Source organism: Poecilia mexicana, unplaced genomic scaffold (genome assembly GCF_051168715.1).
Source record: "Poecilia mexicana isolate PSO_F unplaced genomic scaffold, ASM5116871v1 scaffold_12, whole genome shotgun sequence".
In the NCBI taxonomy this organism is placed as follows: domain Eukaryota; kingdom Metazoa; phylum Chordata; class Actinopteri; order Cyprinodontiformes; family Poeciliidae; genus Poecilia; species Poecilia mexicana.
Genome location: NW_028263381.1, coordinates 14,448,352 through 14,467,953, shown reverse-complemented (window position 1 = coordinate 14,467,953; position 19,602 = coordinate 14,448,352). Strand labels below are relative to the sequence as shown.

Here is a 19,602-nt window from a genome sequence, read left to right as displayed (position 1 = left end):
AGAGATGCTGCTGAGCATACATATTCTGATCTCTGTTGGCATCATAATTCAAACGTTAAACACTTAGTTCAAAAATATTTCTAAAACTCAGCATATGTGGCTTTTTGATGGCTTTATTTCATCGAAGTTACTACAACTTATTCCCGCCTTCTCCCTATTTTCCCCAAATGGTGCGCCCCGTGACAGAAAACAAGCGCACCCGGAGAACATAAACCCACCCAGATCAGAAGCAGCGGCTACAGGCGGAGAACAACAAACGCAGTGTTATTGAATTACGAAAGAAGGGCAACCACCAGCCATCAATTTACCGTAAGTAAATCTAAGATGTGTTACCCTAATCGTGCTATGTTTGTTTTCATGATTTGCCCCTAATGAGGAAATAAATCGATGCTGTCAGTTTTGTTATGATAAGGACATAATACATTATGCAGTGGTGGTTACTCAGTGGTACGTCCTTAGCAGTTATTATATGCTGTATTTACCTAACACAAATCTTTCTGTTTGTACTCAGCCAAAGCGTAAAAAAGCAACGAGATTGATCTGCTTCGAGGTAGCCTACTTGAAACTCAGTTATCACATTAAGGCCATGTATCAAATTAGGCCTACACTTTCTATGGAGTCCAGTTATTCAGGGTGGCTTAAATATAAAAACATCCCTTCATATTGTTCAAAATGTTATAAAAAAAAATAGAGGAGCTATATTTGTTTTGTAATTTCTAATTGCTTTTTTTTACTTCTCTCCTTAAGGCTGTGATGGGGTGGTTATTAAAAATTGGACTTCTGTCCCTAATTATTATGTTTCTGCTGAATTTTGAATCAACTTGTGCTAAAAGAGGCGGTGGTAGCAGCAGCAGCAGCAGCAGCAGCAGCAGTAGTGGAAAGAAATCCACAACGTCCAACCGAGGAAGTGGAACCCAATCAAAGCCATCGAACTCTCAGCCTGGAAACTACCCTCGACAGCAGAGCCCCAATCGCAACACCAATCCATATCCTTCTGGAGGGAGTTACCCGTACCCTGGAAGTAAGAATACTAATCCAGGTGGGCATAACAGGCAAAATCCACCAAGTTATCCAGGAGCAGGGAGCAACCCAAATCAGTATCCGGGAGGGAATCCTGCAGGAGGTTACCCTGCAGGAGGTTACCCTGCAGGAGGATACCCTGCAGGAGGATACCCTAATCAACCAGGAAGAGGAAATTATCCAAATCAAAACCCAGCAGGAGGCTACCCTGCAGGCGGATACCCTGCAGGCGGATACCCTAATCAACCAGGAAGAGGAAATTATCCAAATCAGAACCCAGCTGCTGGCGGCTACCCAGCTGGTGGATACCCCAACCAAGGCAGAGGAGGGTATCCTAACCAGTACCCTGCTGGAGGGAATTATCCCAATCAGTACCCAGGTGGTTACCCAGTCAGAACGGGAAATACAGGGCCTGGTTGGGGTGCCGGAGGAGCAGGTGGCTACCCAGGTGGTTACGGCGGTGGATACGGCGGTGGATACGGTGGTGGATACGGTGGTGGTTACGGCGGTGGATATGGTGGTGGTCACGGCGGTGGATACGGTGGTGGATACGGTGGAGGAGCAATTGGCGGTTACCCTAACTGGAACCCAAATAATAAAATCCTCAGCCCAAGGTTCGGTGGCGGAGGTTATGGATATGGTGGCTATGGCATGGGAGGATCTCCTTTCTCTCGTTCTGTGCAGGGCATGGGAATTCAGCCCAAATCAACAAGCTTTGCCAAAAAAGCCATGGTAGCAGCAGGTGTCGGTGCATTAGCTGGAATGGCCGTCGGTTATGGGCTAGGGCGCTTCCCTCGACCACATTTTACCTTCCGTAACCCCGAAGAAGAATACTATTACAACAACTACATGTACCGTCGTTATGGGACCAAGTCAACGGATGAGAAAGACTATGGGCGGGACTATGTCTACAAGCCTCCTCCACGGGCCAAGACCTACGAGAACTACATGAATGAGTGCATGAATCGCACTGACCTCCTCAAAGACCAAGGCTCATCCAACAGTGGAGCAACTGATGAGGATAACGACACCGTGAGCATTGAGGAAATTGGGTACCCATCCCTGATCAACCAAGTCAAGTCCCGCCGCTGCGTGGAGGAGTACATGAAGTACTCTGCACAGTTCATGGAGGAACGAAAGTTTGAACAACAGCAACAGCCAAGAGGTAGCGCTCCTATGAGCAATGGGGTGGTGCAGCTTTTCACATCTGGCTTCGTGCTTCTGTCAAGCATGCTGCTACTGCAGTGAGGAAGAAGAAAAGGATTCCTTTCAGCCACATCCCAAATAGATTTCCCCTGCTTCCATTATAGCTGTAACAGTAACAGCCTGTGTATCGAATCTTTACAGTCGAAGCGATAGCTTCTAGATTGTTACAGTCAATTTTTCTGCAAAAGTAAAGTAATCTGGATTAAGTTTTAAATACACTGCTTTTCAGAATATATTTAATTTACTGCATTTTTGTTTTTAATCCTTAATGCTTGGTAAAGAGCAAAGCAACTGATGGAATTGATGGTATGAATTATTAATATTGAAAATAGATATGCTGTATTGTTTGTCAAAATCTGTTTGAGTAAATTCATTTGTGGAGTGATTTCTAAATTATGTAATTAGTGTAATGTACATCTTTAAGAGGAATCCTTTTTGACAGAATATATTCACATTTTAGTTGTTGAGATTTCCCTTTTCTCCTCTCTTGCAAGACTTTGCTCTTACATAAGTTTGTGTATGGAAGAAAAATGGAGGCCACAGCTGTGAGGAAATGGTCCAAACAAACCAACTCTTTGGACTGAAAACACTTGACTGCCCTCCTGATCCCACTAAAGCCAAATCAACACTCAAGGGAATAAAAAAAAAGCTATTTTTGCCAAGAGGAGTGTTATAAAGAAAGAATACATACATATTCAATGTATGTATGCATAACAGTGTAGTTAGAGATGCACTGAGAAATTAGAAAATGCAGGTTTTAGTATAATTAGCCCTGATGATTTTCTGATCAGTGAATGCAGCAAATCTAAATACCTGGTCAAGCATTCTTTGATGTGGAACTTGATTTTGTGGGAGGAAGTTGGATGTATTGAACAGTTTTTGCTTTCTTTGGAAGCCTATGATGTTCATTCAAGCAGCAAAAGAGAGCTTGAATGGTTGTACTGGTCATTCACCATGTTCTACCTTTTTTTTCCTTCTGCTCAGATGAATATAAAAAACACAAATTGGACATTTTGACAAACTAAATGGGTAAATTGACTTGAAACAAGCAAATACCCGAGTTATAAGGCTGCGAGGTTTTACAGCAAAGTGTCTCTCATGAAAGATGCCGGATGTAGAAAGGCTTTCAAGTCTTTACGCAACTTCCAAATTAGGTCCACATTCGCAATAGAGTAAACACAGTTAGCATTTACCAGAGCTAATGGCTAATATTAAATACTAAAGACGATTTGAAAAGTCAACTCCACAGCCATTTTGTCTTTATTTTAAAATACGGAAATCTTGTTTTACAGCATGTCTTTGCTTCTAAATCTAGAGAAAAATCAGCTAAATTGGTATCAGTAGATCAAGGTTTTGCAAAAATTGGAAAGCGGAAATAAATTTGTAATCTGCGCGTCTTTAGAAATTAGCTACAAATTCAGAACATATAGCCTAGAATTATGAGATGTTTCCCCTATGAATGTATGTGTGAATTGTGTGGAAACTGTGTCAACTCTCATTACAAGTAGTAGCTGATTTCAAACCCCCTGCACTGCAAAGGTCTGAAGACTTTCTGTGTAAAAATGACTTTCTTTCTCAGCTTTATCCATCTCTTCTGCCAGCTTGCTGTAACTTCCTGTTCTTCATCTTTTTTGATAAAAAAAAAAAAAAAAAAAAGGAGAGATCAGTTTGCAATGTCACTATGCTTCCTGAGGCTATCGTGAATGCTTTGTGCGCTGTTTGGTAATAATGTTGGATGCTTTTAATCTGCACATTTAGAACATTTCTAACTTCATAGTTGCCCCAGGTAATCCCTGAATATTGTGTATCTTCAGAGAGGAAGTGGAGGCAATGTTGCTGAGAAAGTTGTATAATATACCCAGCATGAATCGTTAGTTTTATAGCATTATTGTCCCTGTGCACATGGATATATTTATCCCTGTCTACCTTATTGTCGGAAACCTAAGTCATTGGCTGTTTGGTCTTGATTTTGTACAAATATATTCCTGAATGCATCTGGATTTTTCCACACAGTGACAGTCATTTTTCAGGCCTTGCTGACTTTGTAAATAATTTATTTGTTTTTACTCTAACTTCTATTGTCACAGTTTAAGTACAGAATCTCATTAGAATATATCTCAGTAGGCGTTTCTGTCCTCAAGATGAGTTGAACAATGTTGTTAAATGATTCCATTTTTACTTTCTAAAAACCAATTGTTCTCTGTTTCCATAACTGTCTCTATCCCTGTGTATGATTGTTTTTTTTTTCTATTCATCATCTTTTTACATTTAATAAATAAATTCTCTGCTTGACTTTGACCAGTTTTGGTGAGTAAAATCTATCTGAATAAAACTTTGTCTTCAGAGCATGTAGATTTCTTCTGCTGAATATCTGTAAAGTGCACTTATTTCCCCTCTGGATATTCTTTTCTTGGGTTATCACATTTAAATGTCAAATGGCAATTGTTTGTCATCATTTTGACTCACAGGTGTAAACATTTTATCATAGCTTGTCATGGATGTTTATGTCTTAAATAAATTCACTTCAAAAATTATTCCTCTGTCTTAGTATACAGTCAGATCTGACTCAATGTCTTTTATATCTCATTACAAAAGGGTTATGAGCACTGAAAGGGAACACATTTACATGAACCAAAATGTTACTTATTTCAATATCTATTGATTTAGAGCATTGACTCGCTGACTTTTTTCTATTTTTATTTATTTATTTTACTATAGATTAAAGAATCGTTATTTACCATCCGTAGTTCAGTCCAGATTTTGCAAATAATTATAATAATAAAAAAAAAACAGAGTACATCTACATATATTTAAAGCCAAATATGAGTTGAAATGAACAGCAGAAAAAAAAATTTAAATAGAAAATTTGTAAGAAATCTATACAGTGTCAAAGGAAATGGGCCTTTAGTTGCATGGATTGATGGAACGACAAAGCAAAAAAAAAAAAATTAAAAAAAAATCCCTCTTGCACTATTTGTTTGACTGAACAATTAGTTGTGACAGGGATGTTCATTATTTGGGGACTTTAAAGTGTGGAACTTTCTATTACTTGATGTTATTCTGCAGAATACCATTTACTTTTATGAAGCTGGTCATTGTTTTAAATGCAATCACTGAAATACTGGGGGACTTATGTTTGTAGAATGTACACAAGAATATACAGTGATCATAGAAAATCTGACTGTTGTATCAGTCCGGAAAAAAACGTATGCAGCCATTTTGTTGCGTACGTAAAACAATCAGACCACACAATGCAAGAAACAGCAGGAAGGATTCTTTATTGAAAGCTTTACTTGCTTATTTCACTTCAGATCAGGGCTCACAATGAGCGGTGATTAGATTAAATGTCTCTGATCCAGCTTACTGTAAGAAAAGGCACCAGAAGTCCTAGTCTGAAAAAAAAATGTGTCCCTGTAGCAGGAGCAGATCCTCTAACAAAGACTCTCCAGAGAGACTGGTTGTTGTATCTTTGGGTTTCCTGGTAATGAGGCTGTTGATGTTGTTCTGTCTTGTGGTTGTGGTGGTTTCCAGTCCCGTGCTTTGGTTTGCCGAGGAAGCCCAGCCCGTACCCTGTTCCCGTTCCTCCCAGCATGCCTGCTGCTGCCGCTCCTGCCCACTTCAGGCCCTTCTTGGAGAGGCCTCGGCCCTGGGAGGGGGACGCTTTGTCACCATCGCCTTTACCGTGACCGCGGGAGCTGCCTCCTCGCTTGCTGAGCGAACCAGGGCACAAAGCAGCTGCGAGCAGCATCACTACCCAGAATGAGAGAAGCTTCAGCCGAACAGCCATCACTGGAAAGCTGCAAAAAAAAAAAAAGTGTCACAGTTTGAACAAACTTGAAGGATGTAGCCTTAAAATTCAAAACTACTTTAGTTAGGTTGGTACTGAACTCTTTATTTGTTTCTGTGGATGACAGAGGGGACATAAGTCTGTTGGCAGGTGTTCAAACTGGCTTTTGATTTATTGTTACTACACAAACAAAGTCATACGCTCCCCTCTGCTAACACAGCAGAGATCCAGAACCGTCCACCACATGCTCTGTCAACACTGGGATTAGCTGAGGGTTCTGTGATGCAGATTTCTCCTTTTCATATTGGAGTTGTCTTCTTCTTATCAGCAATTAAATATTATATCACATATAGTGCATGTAATATAAGAATAGAATAGTTATGAAATTTAAAAAAGTGAATAGAAGAAGCTGTTTACAGCCGTCTGTAAACAGCTGTAAACATTCAGACCTCAGACGTGGTGCTGCTTTAAAACTGAAAACTTGAAAAAGGAAATTTTTACCATTTTCTAATAAATTTAAAATAGAAACATCTTGAGAAATTAGAAGTGCTCTTATTTCCCATATTTGTAGTTTGATTCTATTGGATTTAGCCTTTGTGATGATAGGATGAGTGTAATAATTGTTTTTTTTTTTTCATTTAATGGGGGAAAAAAAAGATACCTTACCTTCCTGTCTTGTTCCACAGATTGGTTCTGATGCTGAAGCTGTGGACTCTTATCAAGCAACACTTACAGTGCAGCAGAGCAGCACTTTGGCTTTCATTATCACCTCCATACCATCACCCAGCATCCAGTTAAGCCCCGCCCCCCAAAACAAACTCATATGTTCAACAACGGGCCTACAGGACAGCCTCAATGCTTCTGCTGATGCAGGTGTTATCCACCACCCCATTATAGGATAAATGAAAAGCTGCTCCATGATGTGGGCTGACATATATAAAACCATTTAGTAAAAGAAATAATTATTTGAAACAAGTTAATATCTTTAAGGCCAGATTTACATGACAGCTTGTGAGAAGCGATTAAAACTCATAACTTCCATCAAGTCGCCTCATTGAGGGCGAGTATATCAGACAGCAAATTGGACTTTAGACCCAAGTTTAGCCCTGATCTGAAGTGTTTTATTTTTTTTTTTTTTTTTTTTTTTAATCTTTCAGAACAAGATGGACAACTGCTGTCTGGAGGAGTCAGGAATTTAAATATTTTTCAAGCCTGGATGAGTATTGGAAAAAATAACATGGTGTAAAACAATATTTGTATTTCAAAAACTGACTTCCTCTCTTTTCCATCCATCTAGGAAATTAGTTGCACTTGAGAAGCATGTGTGCAAATTTCCTCCCAAAAACACAGTTTAGACATAAAACAGGCCGATATGCTTCCCAGTTTAAACATAAAAAAAAATCCAGGCAGGACACCACAGCAAAGTTTAATCACCACAGTGTTATTTCATAATAAAGTATTCTCACGCACTTACATTTTAAAGAACATTAAAAAAAACAACAACAAAAAAACAAAAAACAACAACAAATCCTTTGTTTGCATCCAAAGCGTTTTTATCACATGCTTTTACATTCATGTGCATCTTGAAATGAGGGCGCTTTTATATAGAAATAAACATTCTCATGCAAAGAAACAGCTTTTAAAGTGATGTGGTGGATACTGCACAGTTCTTTGCATGTTCACATTTTACAGGAATGGTTGCCTAGTTTATTTAAACATGTGCCCAAAGTGTTTTCTTGCCAAAAATCATCTCCGTTAGAATACAATTGGCATTACTTCAGCGTAAGAGCTTGAAGGAGGAAGCATCAAAAGGTCCAATTTTCTTTACAGAAACTAAATGACGTTCTCAAAGAGCTGCATGGAAGCCATTATATTTTCATCCTGTTGAGAGAAAGAAAAACAACATGGATTTAGACGATTATTACCGAGTCAATTTTGTCAGTCTGTTGATCACTTTACCTTTTGGCAGGTTTCTATGAATTCATCTATTGTCACCACTCCATCCCTGTTTCGATCCATTTTCTAACAAGTCAAAAATGAGATTTGTTCACTCAAGAAATGGAATGAAAGTGGGCATTAGAAAAGCATTTTGATGTTAAGCTAATTTTGAGGGAAATCAAAACTCCTCTGACCAGAAATAGATGTAAAATTTGGATGTAATGATAAAAGAAAAACATGTTTTAGTTCACCTGGAAGAACTTCTCCACATGCTCAAACGGAGAATCATCTCGTACGCTGGGTAAGGTATACCTGCCCATCATGTCATATATGGAGGTCATTATCGCTAACATTTCCTGCAGGAGAAAAATGAAACAACAGATGAGCAACAAACTACAGTGTATCTAGTTTGGGAACTTTTTTGCAACTGTTACCTCCTTTGTAATGTAGCCGTCTTTGTTGATATCATAAAGATTAAAAGCCCAGCGAAGTTTCTCTGTAACAGAGCCTCGAAGCAAAACAGACAGACCTAACACAAAGTCCTGTGAAGGAGATTGAAATGTTTTTCCTTAGTTGTCTATAAGCAACAAGGCCCTGCAAAAGAATTCATCACTCTTGGACCTTTCCACCTTTTGTCAAATTACAACCCTGTACTTTGATGCATTTTAGTGGGATCTTATACGATGGACCAACACAAAATATTTCATAACTTAAATCACTTCTAAATTGTGATTTAAGTATTTTATGCATGAAAGTCTTAAAAGTGTGGCAGATGTATGTGTGCAGACCTGCCTCAGAAGGAGTGGCCATCTGCTGCATCCGACTGCTTAGAGGCAGCAGACTTTAGACTGAGGTAAAAATTTACTTGCAGCATGACAAAGACAATAAACATACTGTACCTCCACAGAGACAATGAAAGGATACAGCTGCAAACACACCTGAATAAAATGGCTGAATTATCATGAATTTACTAGTTGATAAAATTGTTTTGAAGCAGATCCATATCCAAAATCCTGACATTTGAGACTTTTGGTTTAGATTAAAGCGTAATCATGTTTAATTAAGAGTGGCCTAGTCCAATCCAGGCCTTAATACAAATCAGAATGTGTGGAAATAATTTAAAGCTCTCAGAAGTTCTCTATTCAATCAGACTGAGCTTGAGCTATTTCAAAGAAGACGGAGGGCAAAAATGTTTTATATGTTCCAAGTCTGTGCAAAACTAGTGGAACCTACAGATCATACAACTCTCTGCCACACAATTTGCAATTATTTACTGCTTTGTGTTGGTGAAGCATATGCAGTTTCTCTAAAACATGTTGAATGTCACAAATGCTTACTTTAATACTTTTGCAACATCCTGGATCACTACTTAAATAGCTGTGAATTTAATCAAAGCTGCAGCCGCCGACACACTCACCTCAAATCGAATGGAACCATTTCTGTCCATGTCGAATGCGTTGAACAAAAAATGAGCATATCTGGTTGCGTCTGAAAGAAAATACGATATTAAAATTCAAAAACTGGTGCCCTGGTTTGACAAAAAGTTATGTACAGTATATTCTCATGGTACGGAAAACAAAACTGTTATGCTACACTGTTGGGTTAGGAAAGGAAATGAAGGAAAAATTACCATATGAAATGCACCTTTGGAATAATTATTTTAGTGTTTACATTTTGCATTTTAAAATTCAGATTATATATGGTTACCTCCTTGAGGGAAGAATTGTGAGTAGATGGTTTTGAATGTTTCTTCGTCTACTAACCCGCTGGGACATTCCTGTTGACAGGGAAACAAGTTTCTATAATGTGTTTAGTCAATAACAACAACAACAACAACAACAACAACAACAACAACAAAACACAACCCAAGAATTTAAAGAAGGTATGCATTATTATTATTATTATTATGTATATTTCACTTACTTGATTAATCATCACTGAATTATTCTTACTTTTGAACAGATTGACCCTGCCTCCTCTGGCAGAAATGTATAAAAAGTTTTCAAATAAATGGATCTGTTATTGAAGTGGCACAATCTCCCGATGAAATGTTTAGAAAACTCCTTACTGTGAGTTTGGCACCAAAATTCACACATTAAAAATTAATAACTAGAACCAAGAGAATTCATACAGAACAGATTTAACTTTTACATTAGTAACCCATAACTTCAAAATGAGGTGACTTCCCTTAGCCACTGTTCATAATAGGCAACACAAGAGAACATACAGCATCAATCACATTAGGCAGATAGAGGTTTATTTTCACAACTCATAAAGTGTTAAGACAGCTAAAATAAATGCTGAAACCACTAACTTTAAGGGTGCTAGATATATTTTAATCTTAACGTTTTTTGTTGTTTTTTGTGCAGATTTTTGTTCAAAGGTGTCAAAAATTGTGTGGAATCTGGTAAAAAAAAAAAAAAAAAAAAAATACATTTTAAAAGTTCCCCACTCAAAAAAACAAAACAAACTGAAATGTAATTACACACAAATATCTAAAACCATTTGCCCTACATTTTTGAAGCCTCTGTAGAGCGACTGCAGCTCCTTCCTGGTGAACTGGGTCTGGGCTTGGAGCTGGTCGAGGCCCTCTGGCTGGTGCCGCACCATGGAGAGCTCAAGGTCACTGTCGCTGGTGTCTGCCGGACAGAATCAGACAAAACAGGGGGAGGACAGGAGAAAGAAAAGAGGGAGGAAACAGCGGTAAGACCAGAAAGAAGAAAGAAAAAGGAAGGAAAGAGACTCGGGAAGAAGGCAAAACACTGGAAAACCAAAACGAGAAAAAGCACCCACCATCTTTTAGGAAACATAACAGGAAGTTGAGAACGATGGTGGAGAGAGAAGAAAAGAGGGATGAGAAAATGGATGAGAGGCAGAGTGGCATCAGACAATGAACAGTTTGAGACGAGAGCAATAAAATGAGATTAAATCATTTCTTGAGTTTGAAAGAGTGGGGCAAAATTAGGGGAGCATGTAAAAAAAAATTATGCTGATATGAATGAAAATAATTTATGAGTGCATAAACACAGCGAACCTCCTCATTGTGGACACCTGGCAGTCACACACTGATACTCTGGTCTCGGTCTTTATTTTGGATTAGACTTTCTTTGCATTATGAAGGACAAAAAGTGTCACAATTACATAAACGAATAGGGTGGAAATGCCACTTGCTCCTGTTATTAATATGATTGGCAACTTGTGACTTGCCACACAGTTTAATCAATCATTCACTCCATTTGAGAAACTGCAATGCAGGACAGCAAATATTTAGTGCCAAAGTATCACAATAAAATAGATAAATAAGTCAAAATGATTTGCACAAAATAAATAATGAATTTGCAACTTAAATCTTGAAATTTAAATAATTAAAGCATCAATCACTCTGAATTACTTAACTGAAAGTCCTATTTTACAGCACTAAGCCATAAATTTAATTTATTTGGACAAGGTGAACATCTTAAAGAAAGTGTTTCGTCTGCAGGGTAACCACTCAAATGTTAAAGACTACTTTATGAACAACAGTGACATAAGGAAATATGAAATAATAATATTTTCAGTTGATCTTCACATTTTATATTCAGTTTTTCCATTTAATTATCTATGACTTTTTACAATTTATTAAAAATATACATACTTTATATAATTTTACTTAAAACACTACATATATAATGTATTTATTTGACATTATTTATGAACCACGGCAATTTGAGTAAAAACTATGCATACAATCAATAAAAGTATTTATACTTCATAGATACTGCAAGTTTCAATTAATAAGTTTTACATTTAGATATTTCTACATTTATTGTTGGCACATTGAAATAATTCTGACTTTATACACCTATAATTTATGGAACTGATTCATGTCCTGTTTTGATTACAATATATCTAAAACATTTCATGACATTTCTTTCACATCTGTGACCTTGTATCACTTTTGGCACATGATGTTTGCTAGGTGACAAGTAGATGTCCACAATGTAAAAAAGGTCCAGTCACACTAATACAAACTAGAGTGAAGTTTAGGTGGATTACACTAATCAACGGGAGGAAATTAATCTGATGATGATGATGGAGCTACTCACCGTCTTTACAATGATTTCACACATGAATAGACAAAGAAGAGGTGAGGAAGATGGTGAAGGAATGAGAGGGAAAGAAAAGAAATATGAGACAAAAATGCAACTTTTACCAGGCGTGCACATTAAACATGTGCAAATAAACAAATGTTTATAATTAAGAAAACATTCAAAATGTAGAAATACAAAGATACATTCTGCAGGAGACTTAAGTGGAAATGTTTTATTAACAAAACATTTGGTTTAAATCAGAAAAACTCTATAAATGTAATAAGGTTGTATCGTTACATTGCAACACAGTTAAGAAAGACTCAAAATTTACCCTAACCCTCTTACCTTCCAGTGACAAAGGCTCCCAAATCCCAAACTGTTTGAGAACAACAAAAAAAAGTCCAACAACAACAGCAATGGCAATTACTTCCATTCCCTCTAAACCCATTATTCACAAATATTAGATGTCAGCTCTGAAAATGCTGCTGGAATAAAAAAAATGTAAGCATAAAAAATAAATATATTAAAAGTAGTGTCTCTTTTTCTGAACTGACAAATCTATTGATCCACCTTTTTGTTAGAAAAATATCACCTGCTGCCTACCATCTCCTTCATCCATCTAGTTCCATCAGTTCATCAGAGACATTGCACCAGCATCAGCAGATACGAACTGATTCACGCCACTGACCAGCCGGCAAAAAGGATAACGCATGAATGAGGAACATCCTACTGCCCAAGTTTGACAAGTTTGACCGGGGCGCCTCAGTAAAAATAAAAGTCAGAAACTCCGGTCACCAAAAAAAAAAAAGTCCAAAGTTGTCCTAATTTGCAGAAACATCCATCTGAGCCTCATTTCCAGGTTTAGCTCCAGTTGTCTGCTGTGAAGCAGGTGTGTACATGTGGTGCCACTGAGCATAGGAAGTTCTTGGTGAAGGCATTTCTTTACTAATGGCCTGTGACTTTATGAGCCCCGTCATTTCAGCGATGCAAACTGTAAAACCAGGCATTGATCCACATCTGCTGATGGCTGGGATTTGAGTAGCACTTAGTGCAAATGAGCCTGTGTAATGCTGCCCGTATCTCCACACTTGGTCAGTGATAGACTCAGTAAGTAAAGTGGTTTTAATCACATGCAAGCAGATACCAGACGTTTTTGACTGGGTGTTTTTTTTATGTGATTAAACTGGATGGTGGAATATCCAAGTTGTGAAGGTTTACTTCGGAAAAGTGAACACAGTGCTGCATTTATTACCAGAGGTTGAATGGTTGTATAAATAAAGTATTTTAAACACTTGCACAGACGTTTTGATCAGGTAGGTTGGCAACACAGTGCAAGTGAAGAAGAATAGTTCGCAACTGATGAGTCTGCAAAACTTAATGGACTCAGTTTAAGCATCGGAGAGTGCTAATCAATCGATGGGAGATGAAATATTGGTCAGAGAAAGTGTGCAGCATATGCATTTTGACGCAGGATTTATGTAACTTTGAAGTTTCACCAGTATTGGTCAGCTAACTTGTGAATCATCCAATAAAAAGTATGCTAAACTAAAAAAAACCCTGCCAAAATCCCAAAGTATATAATATTTTTATAGCATTTTAGTTGCACAGATGCAAAAGATCTCAATCTCAGTTTTGCTACATTTATACAGAATTTTGAAGATAGTGCCACGTCTTAGCTGTCACATCTAACCACAGCTATTGCTTTGTCGAATGTTCTCACCATCCTGTTCTTCTTCCACCTAAGTTTTCCATATTATCTTTACCAGCTTTATTTATAAAGTATTACTAAAGCAAAGTGCTGCACATAACTGCCTGCATTAAAAGGAAAAACATAAAAAATATGACACGAATGATAAAAGATTAAACACAATAAAACTAATTGAAATGAACAAGGTCAAACTAAGTCTTTACTGGTTCTCAATACTGTTGAGTTTAGCTGCTTTGTCTTTCAGCCACCTCAAAAGAGAGATACAGTAACTGTTAAATATGCAGGATCTGAACTTATATATATAAAAAATAAAGCAACAACGTGTTGTTTAATGTACCTTAAGTGCTGACCCACCTTTTCTTCTACTAAATACAAATGGAGAGCAGCGAATTAAACATGCAAAGATACAGGCAGAGCAGTCTGCGGCCTCATCACCAGGATTTAATGACTGCAGAGAAAGCAGCATTAAGGCTAATCTAGTTTATAAAGCAAGTTTATTAAGCTTCTCATCTCATAATAAACTTTCCTTTTGCTGAACTTTTGGGTTTCTGGTTTTATTTTATTTTCACAACACTGCCTTCCATGAAAAAAAACCTCAAGAATTCAACATTTCAGTTTCAAACAGATTTAATTAAACCTTAAACTGAAAAGGACAAAAAGCAAAATAATGATTTGTTTCCTCTATTTTCAAACGGACAAAACAAACCTCTAGGGCTTCCAAAACTTTAGCCTTTTGGTTTTTACTAGCATGCTTTTCTTCCTATATCTGGTTCTGGACTGGTTCTTTTACTCTGTTTCAGTCCAAAAGATATGGTTTTCTTTCTGTTGTCTTCCAGTCAATTGGCCTTGAAGATGGAGAGTGAATTAATAGATGGTCTTAAGTTTAAAAACCACTAGATGGCGACAAAGTAATTATAATGTGAAGGGAACGTTGTCACGCAAAAATAAAACTTTACATTAATTTTGTGCAGTTCAAATTCCAGATTTGTAAATCTACTTGTAGTTATATAGTTTTTAGTTTTTGAAGACACTTTAGAGGCTAAACTGTTAGCCGATTAGCAGCCCTGCGTTGTTTTCTTGAATGTATAATTTCTCGCTGCTTTTAAGAGTCTTGTAAAAGTATTTATGATCCTTTAACTTGATCACATTTTGTCCTGTTACAACCACAAAGTTTCACACTTTTTATCGGGATTTTATGTGACAGACCACTATAAGTGAAGTGGAAGGAAAATGTCGTAGTTTCCAGTTTTTTCACAAATGACAAAAACTGAATCAATGCTCAATAGAATTCCCTTTAGTGGCAATTACAACCCATATTTGTTGGTAATGTCTTCACCAGTTTTGACCAGTAGGACACATGCAGAACAAAGCCTAGTTTGCAGATGTAACGTGACAAAGTGTGGAAGAGTTCAGGGCGTAGGAACACTTTTACCAACCTCTATAAGTACTGAAGATGCTGCTAAGTAAAATTACATGGAAATAGCAAATCAAGGCAAATGTGATATTTATGAGACAAGGGGAGACAAGTCTGTGTCATCATGTCTGCAGAGAAGCATGGTGTCAATAATTTAAATCAACCAAATGGGAGTGGCTTGGTAAGGACACATTCAAATAAAAATGAGGAGCATACCTTTATTTTTTTTTTGCTTAAAAGGAAAGAATAAAAATGAACTAACAGCAGTGAGTTAAGAATGTAAACTGAAGTTTGTTTGCTTTTAATTCAGGAACTCTGCAATTCATTTCCTGACAGAAATAAGTTATAACTTAGAAAAGGTTGGATTAGATACCAGAAAATATTTTTCAAAGCCCTTAATACTGAAAGTGAAGGAGGATGGTGAGCAATGTTGAATTTAAAATAACATCTGAAGCAGATCCTGCAACATTGATGCATTGTGTATGAAGGTGTGCACCGCTACTGTAATATTCCTGCTCTGCAGTCTGGCCTGTGATGTTTTATCATTCAGGGCATCAGTCTGCTCTTATGTCCTCCCTTGTGTCTCTACCTGGCCCTTGCTGCTTGGTGCTGGCGATTATCCACTTGACGAGGCAGCACTTCATCAGCGATTTGCGTGAAAGTCGGGGTCTCTCCCACTTTGAGCCCTCTGTTTGTCCCCCCGGGCTGGGATCTTTGCCGTTGGCGTCAGGGAGCAAATCGCCGTCCACAGTCTTCTTCTCTGCCTGCAGAAGAGAACCAAACTAATCTCCTGATTTGGTGTGACTCTGCATTAGCACATTAATTGACTATTATTTAATTAAAGGTTGCTTTGATGTGATATTACAGAAAGTTGCCGAGGAACCCTGGTGATAACAGCTTCTCCATTATCTTTCTTACAATTAGCAGCAGATAATATTCTGATGGTTCTGGCTCTGAAATGCATAACCGCTCCCGTTCTGCAGAAAATCTCTCAGTACTGTCTTCAGCTACCCTCATTACACTTTTACAGAAACTAAACTAACGCATGTTGAAAACAGCTCTTTAGCACACCGCAGTGAATGATTTAGTGAACAGAGGGAAGAGATATTTAAGAATAAATTAAAATTCCCATCAATGACATGTGCAATTCAATAATTTATCTTCCTTTACAGAGACTGAAGCAACTGAACTCAGTTTCTTTATATGGTTCTAGGTCTGTCATGACAACACATTTTACTGGACAATAAGTTGTCCCAAAAGTTACTGCGATAAGCAATAAAATTGTTGTTTTGAGTCCGTTCTCAAGTAATAACGCAAGAACAAATTCTCAAAGGTCAATAAACTTTAAATTCTAGTGAACATTTAACACTGGAACAGAAAAAAAACATTTTAAATATCCAAAATAAATGAACAAAACAACAGAAACAACAAATACAATCAATTATGAAGTTTCTGCAAACATAGCTGCCCTTCAAAGAAATGGTCAATTTGAGACGAATACACGAGACTGAAGATTTTGTTTAAATTTATCACGCTATATTGGTTTAGTGCTTACAGGTCTACATGGTCCAGAATCAGAACAAATCTCAAAGCACTTTGGGAGAGTCAGTGCAAAGCTTCGGCTACTACAGCCACATCATTACACACAAAATCTGGGTGTAACGATGGACTCAGTGTCATGAAGTGGAGTGTTTAGTGGTGAGGAGAAACGCGGTTGGCCCCAGGTTGAAGTGCAAAGATGACGGTTTAATGGAGATCAGACAGGACACAAAAAATCCAGGCAGCACAGGTGAGCAGCGGCAACAGCTCTGACTCTGTCAGCAACTGGCACATGCATTCGACAACTGAAGTAAAACTTCTGATAAAAGACGAGGACCCAACAGGGAACAAGAGACACAGGTGGGTATAAATACACAGGGACAGTAATCAGGGGAAACAAGGGACAGTTGGGAATAATCAAGGGGTAGACGAGACACAGGAAAAATCCTCACACTCTGACCTGAACCTTCAGAGACACATAGGAACAATTACGAAGTCAGCCTTGTGTCATTTAAAAAAAACATTCTGGTATTAAAGGACAAATACCCCAATAAGATCTTGGGAAACTCATCCATGAGTTTATTTTAGTCACATTGATTACTGCCACAGTGTCTTCTCAGATGTGCCTAAAAGAAAAATCAATGAGAGCTGCAGCTGATTCAGAACACTGCTGCTTATGTTCTCACCAAACCAGTCCTCACGCTGGCTCCCTATAGCTCAAAGAATAGACTTTTATTAGTTTATAAATCACTGAATAGCTTAGCACCAAAATACAGTATGAATCTGTTGCTATTGCATTAATCTTCCAGACCTCTCAGGACTTCTGGTTCAAGTCTACGCTGCGTCCTCAGAACAACATACGGAGCCGCAGCATTCGGTTTTTACGCTCCTCTGATCTGGAAAAAGCTTCCAAAAAAGCATCAAAACGACTGAAACAAATCTTCAAATCAAAGCTAGAACTCCACTTGTTTAGAGTTGCTTTGGATTGATGTTAATCATTTTTATCTGGATTCTAATTGTTCATTATGTTCCCATATTATTCCACTGCAAAATAATGTATTTTTCTTTGATTGTCGCTTTATGTTTTTATCATATAAAGCACTTTGAATGTCCTTGTTGCTAAAAATGTGCTGTATAAATGAGATTGCCTTGTCTTGATTTAAAATAATAAAGCTAATGTTATGATAAAAGACAAAACTGCTGTTTGAGCGTCTTGGTCCCTTTTTTCACCCTGTCTGAATACAGAGACAGTGCAGCATCCAGTGTGGTGCTCAATACTTTACACACCTTTAATCTGCATCAATAAAAGATCAAAGTTACAGCTGCTGTGTTGAGGTGTGTGACGACTCCGGCTTTGTGAGCGACGAGTAAAAGCGATGCTTGATGAACCCTCCAAATCTTCATGAAAGGCAACCATCATGCACCTGTGCAGACGTGCATTCATGCCACCCACACGATTACTCTTAAAAATGCATGAAGAGCAAAGTGAAGTCTCATGCATTTATGCAGCGCAGATCCATGTGAATAGTCTGAAAAGCATCTAAATGCCTTAAGTTTTGCAATCAAAATTTATTTTCACGTCAGCAACATGTTTTGATGTCATGATAATGTTTGTGCTTAAATATAGAAAGTTACATTCTATGTGCTACAGAAGAAATCTACATTTTTCTGCAGCTGCTTTCCAGGAAGCTTTAGTTTAAAATAGAGAAAGGTTTATCATCAACAGACGTGTTGCACTGTGACATTCTCCAGGAAACCATCTGCAGGGTTATGAACTCAGTGGGAAACGGACCACTGCTGATCTTCACATATGGTGCAGCATGGTTTTGCCCACATGGAGCTTCTGTCACGATCTCTGTCGCCATATGCAGACTTTCAGTTTCTCATTACATTTCTTTTTTATTATTATTTTTGCCTCTGCATTCTGACATGTTTTCACTTCACTAATCACGAATTGGCATTTTAGTCTTGTTTTCAGATACTTTTGAACAAAACATCTGCCCTTGAATGAAATCTCGAATGCAACACTTTTCTTCTTGCAACTTTAAATTCGAGCACATCCACAATAGGTTTACACTTACAATGTTTTCTAACTTTTTATCGTGAAAAATGCACCACTTTAGGTTGTATACAAATAAGTTTGCGCCTTTATTTTGAAGTGATAAATCCCAAACCAACACAGGGCTCTCATAAATAACTAAAACACCCATTCACATGCTGCTTGAATCTCAATCGGTAACACGTAAAAAAAAAAAAGTGATAAATTCCTCCTGTACCTGCATTGCGTCTGGATTTCAGATGCTCCTTTGAAGAAAAGTCGCCTACAGCAGCCCTCCTCCTCCTGACGACCCTCACTGAACTGCAGCAGCAGCTTCAGCTTCATCAGACAGACAGCGGATATTTAAAGGAGGAGCAGAGCCGCTCACACGCCGGAAAGCTGTGACAGTCATATGGTGAAGCGCCAGAACGGGACAGGAGGAAGGGAGGCGTGGATCAGGTGTTTACATCATGACAGATGTTATTAAAAGAGCCAGATTACAAGCTGTGTGGGAGATGTGGGTGTAGACTCAGACAGTGTGAGACTCTCTGAGGAAATTAAAAAAAAGGAATTGCTGTAATCTTGTCTACATTAAATAAGACAATTCTCATTGCTCCGACAGTTTGCTAAGATTGACAGCTTTTTGTTTTGTTTTGCTTAGCCTTGTTTATGTGCTTTTGTTTTTAGTTTAAGTTGAAGTCGGGAATATTAAAGTACTCAGATAAGAATATTGGAACACTTCATGCTTTTCTAGACTGCAAAAGCAACAATTTTTCTCTTTTTTTGTCTTATTTTTTGTGGTGTTAAATCTCTTAACATAACCATTTTATTTTATGCACAATTTCTGAAAAGATAATTGATGTGAAATATTATTTTTTAAGG

At 37.7% G+C, this 19,602-nt stretch overlaps 2 protein-coding genes across 2 annotated transcripts; one reads left to right on the top strand and one right to left on the bottom strand.

The window, feature by feature from the left end:
• The first annotated feature begins 227 nt into the window (after positions 1-227).
• On the top strand, positions 228-4,760 carry LOC106925503 (uncharacterized). Its single transcript, XM_014999896.2, has 2 exons — positions 228-309; positions 748-4,760. The coding sequence occupies exon 2, from the start codon at positions 754-756 to the stop codon at positions 2,266-2,268; it is 1,515 nt and encodes a 504-aa protein (XP_014855382.2). The 5' UTR covers positions 228-309; positions 748-753; the 3' UTR covers positions 2,269-4,760.
• A 2,404-nt stretch (positions 4,761-7,164) lies between these two features.
• Positions 7,165-19,147, bottom strand: LOC106925506 (calsenilin-like). Its single transcript, XM_088010972.1, has 10 exons — positions 18,959-19,147; positions 15,733-15,907; positions 13,742-13,753; positions 10,466-10,590; positions 9,659-9,728; positions 9,369-9,439; positions 8,386-8,493; positions 8,203-8,307; positions 7,973-8,035; positions 7,165-7,894 (listed from the first exon to the last, which is right to left on the bottom strand). The coding sequence occupies exons 1-10, from the start codon at positions 18,962-18,964 to the stop codon at positions 7,847-7,849; spliced, it is 783 nt and encodes a 260-aa protein (XP_087867098.1). The 5' UTR covers positions 18,965-19,147; the 3' UTR covers positions 7,165-7,846.
• Between the last annotated feature and the right edge of the window lie 455 nt (positions 19,148-19,602).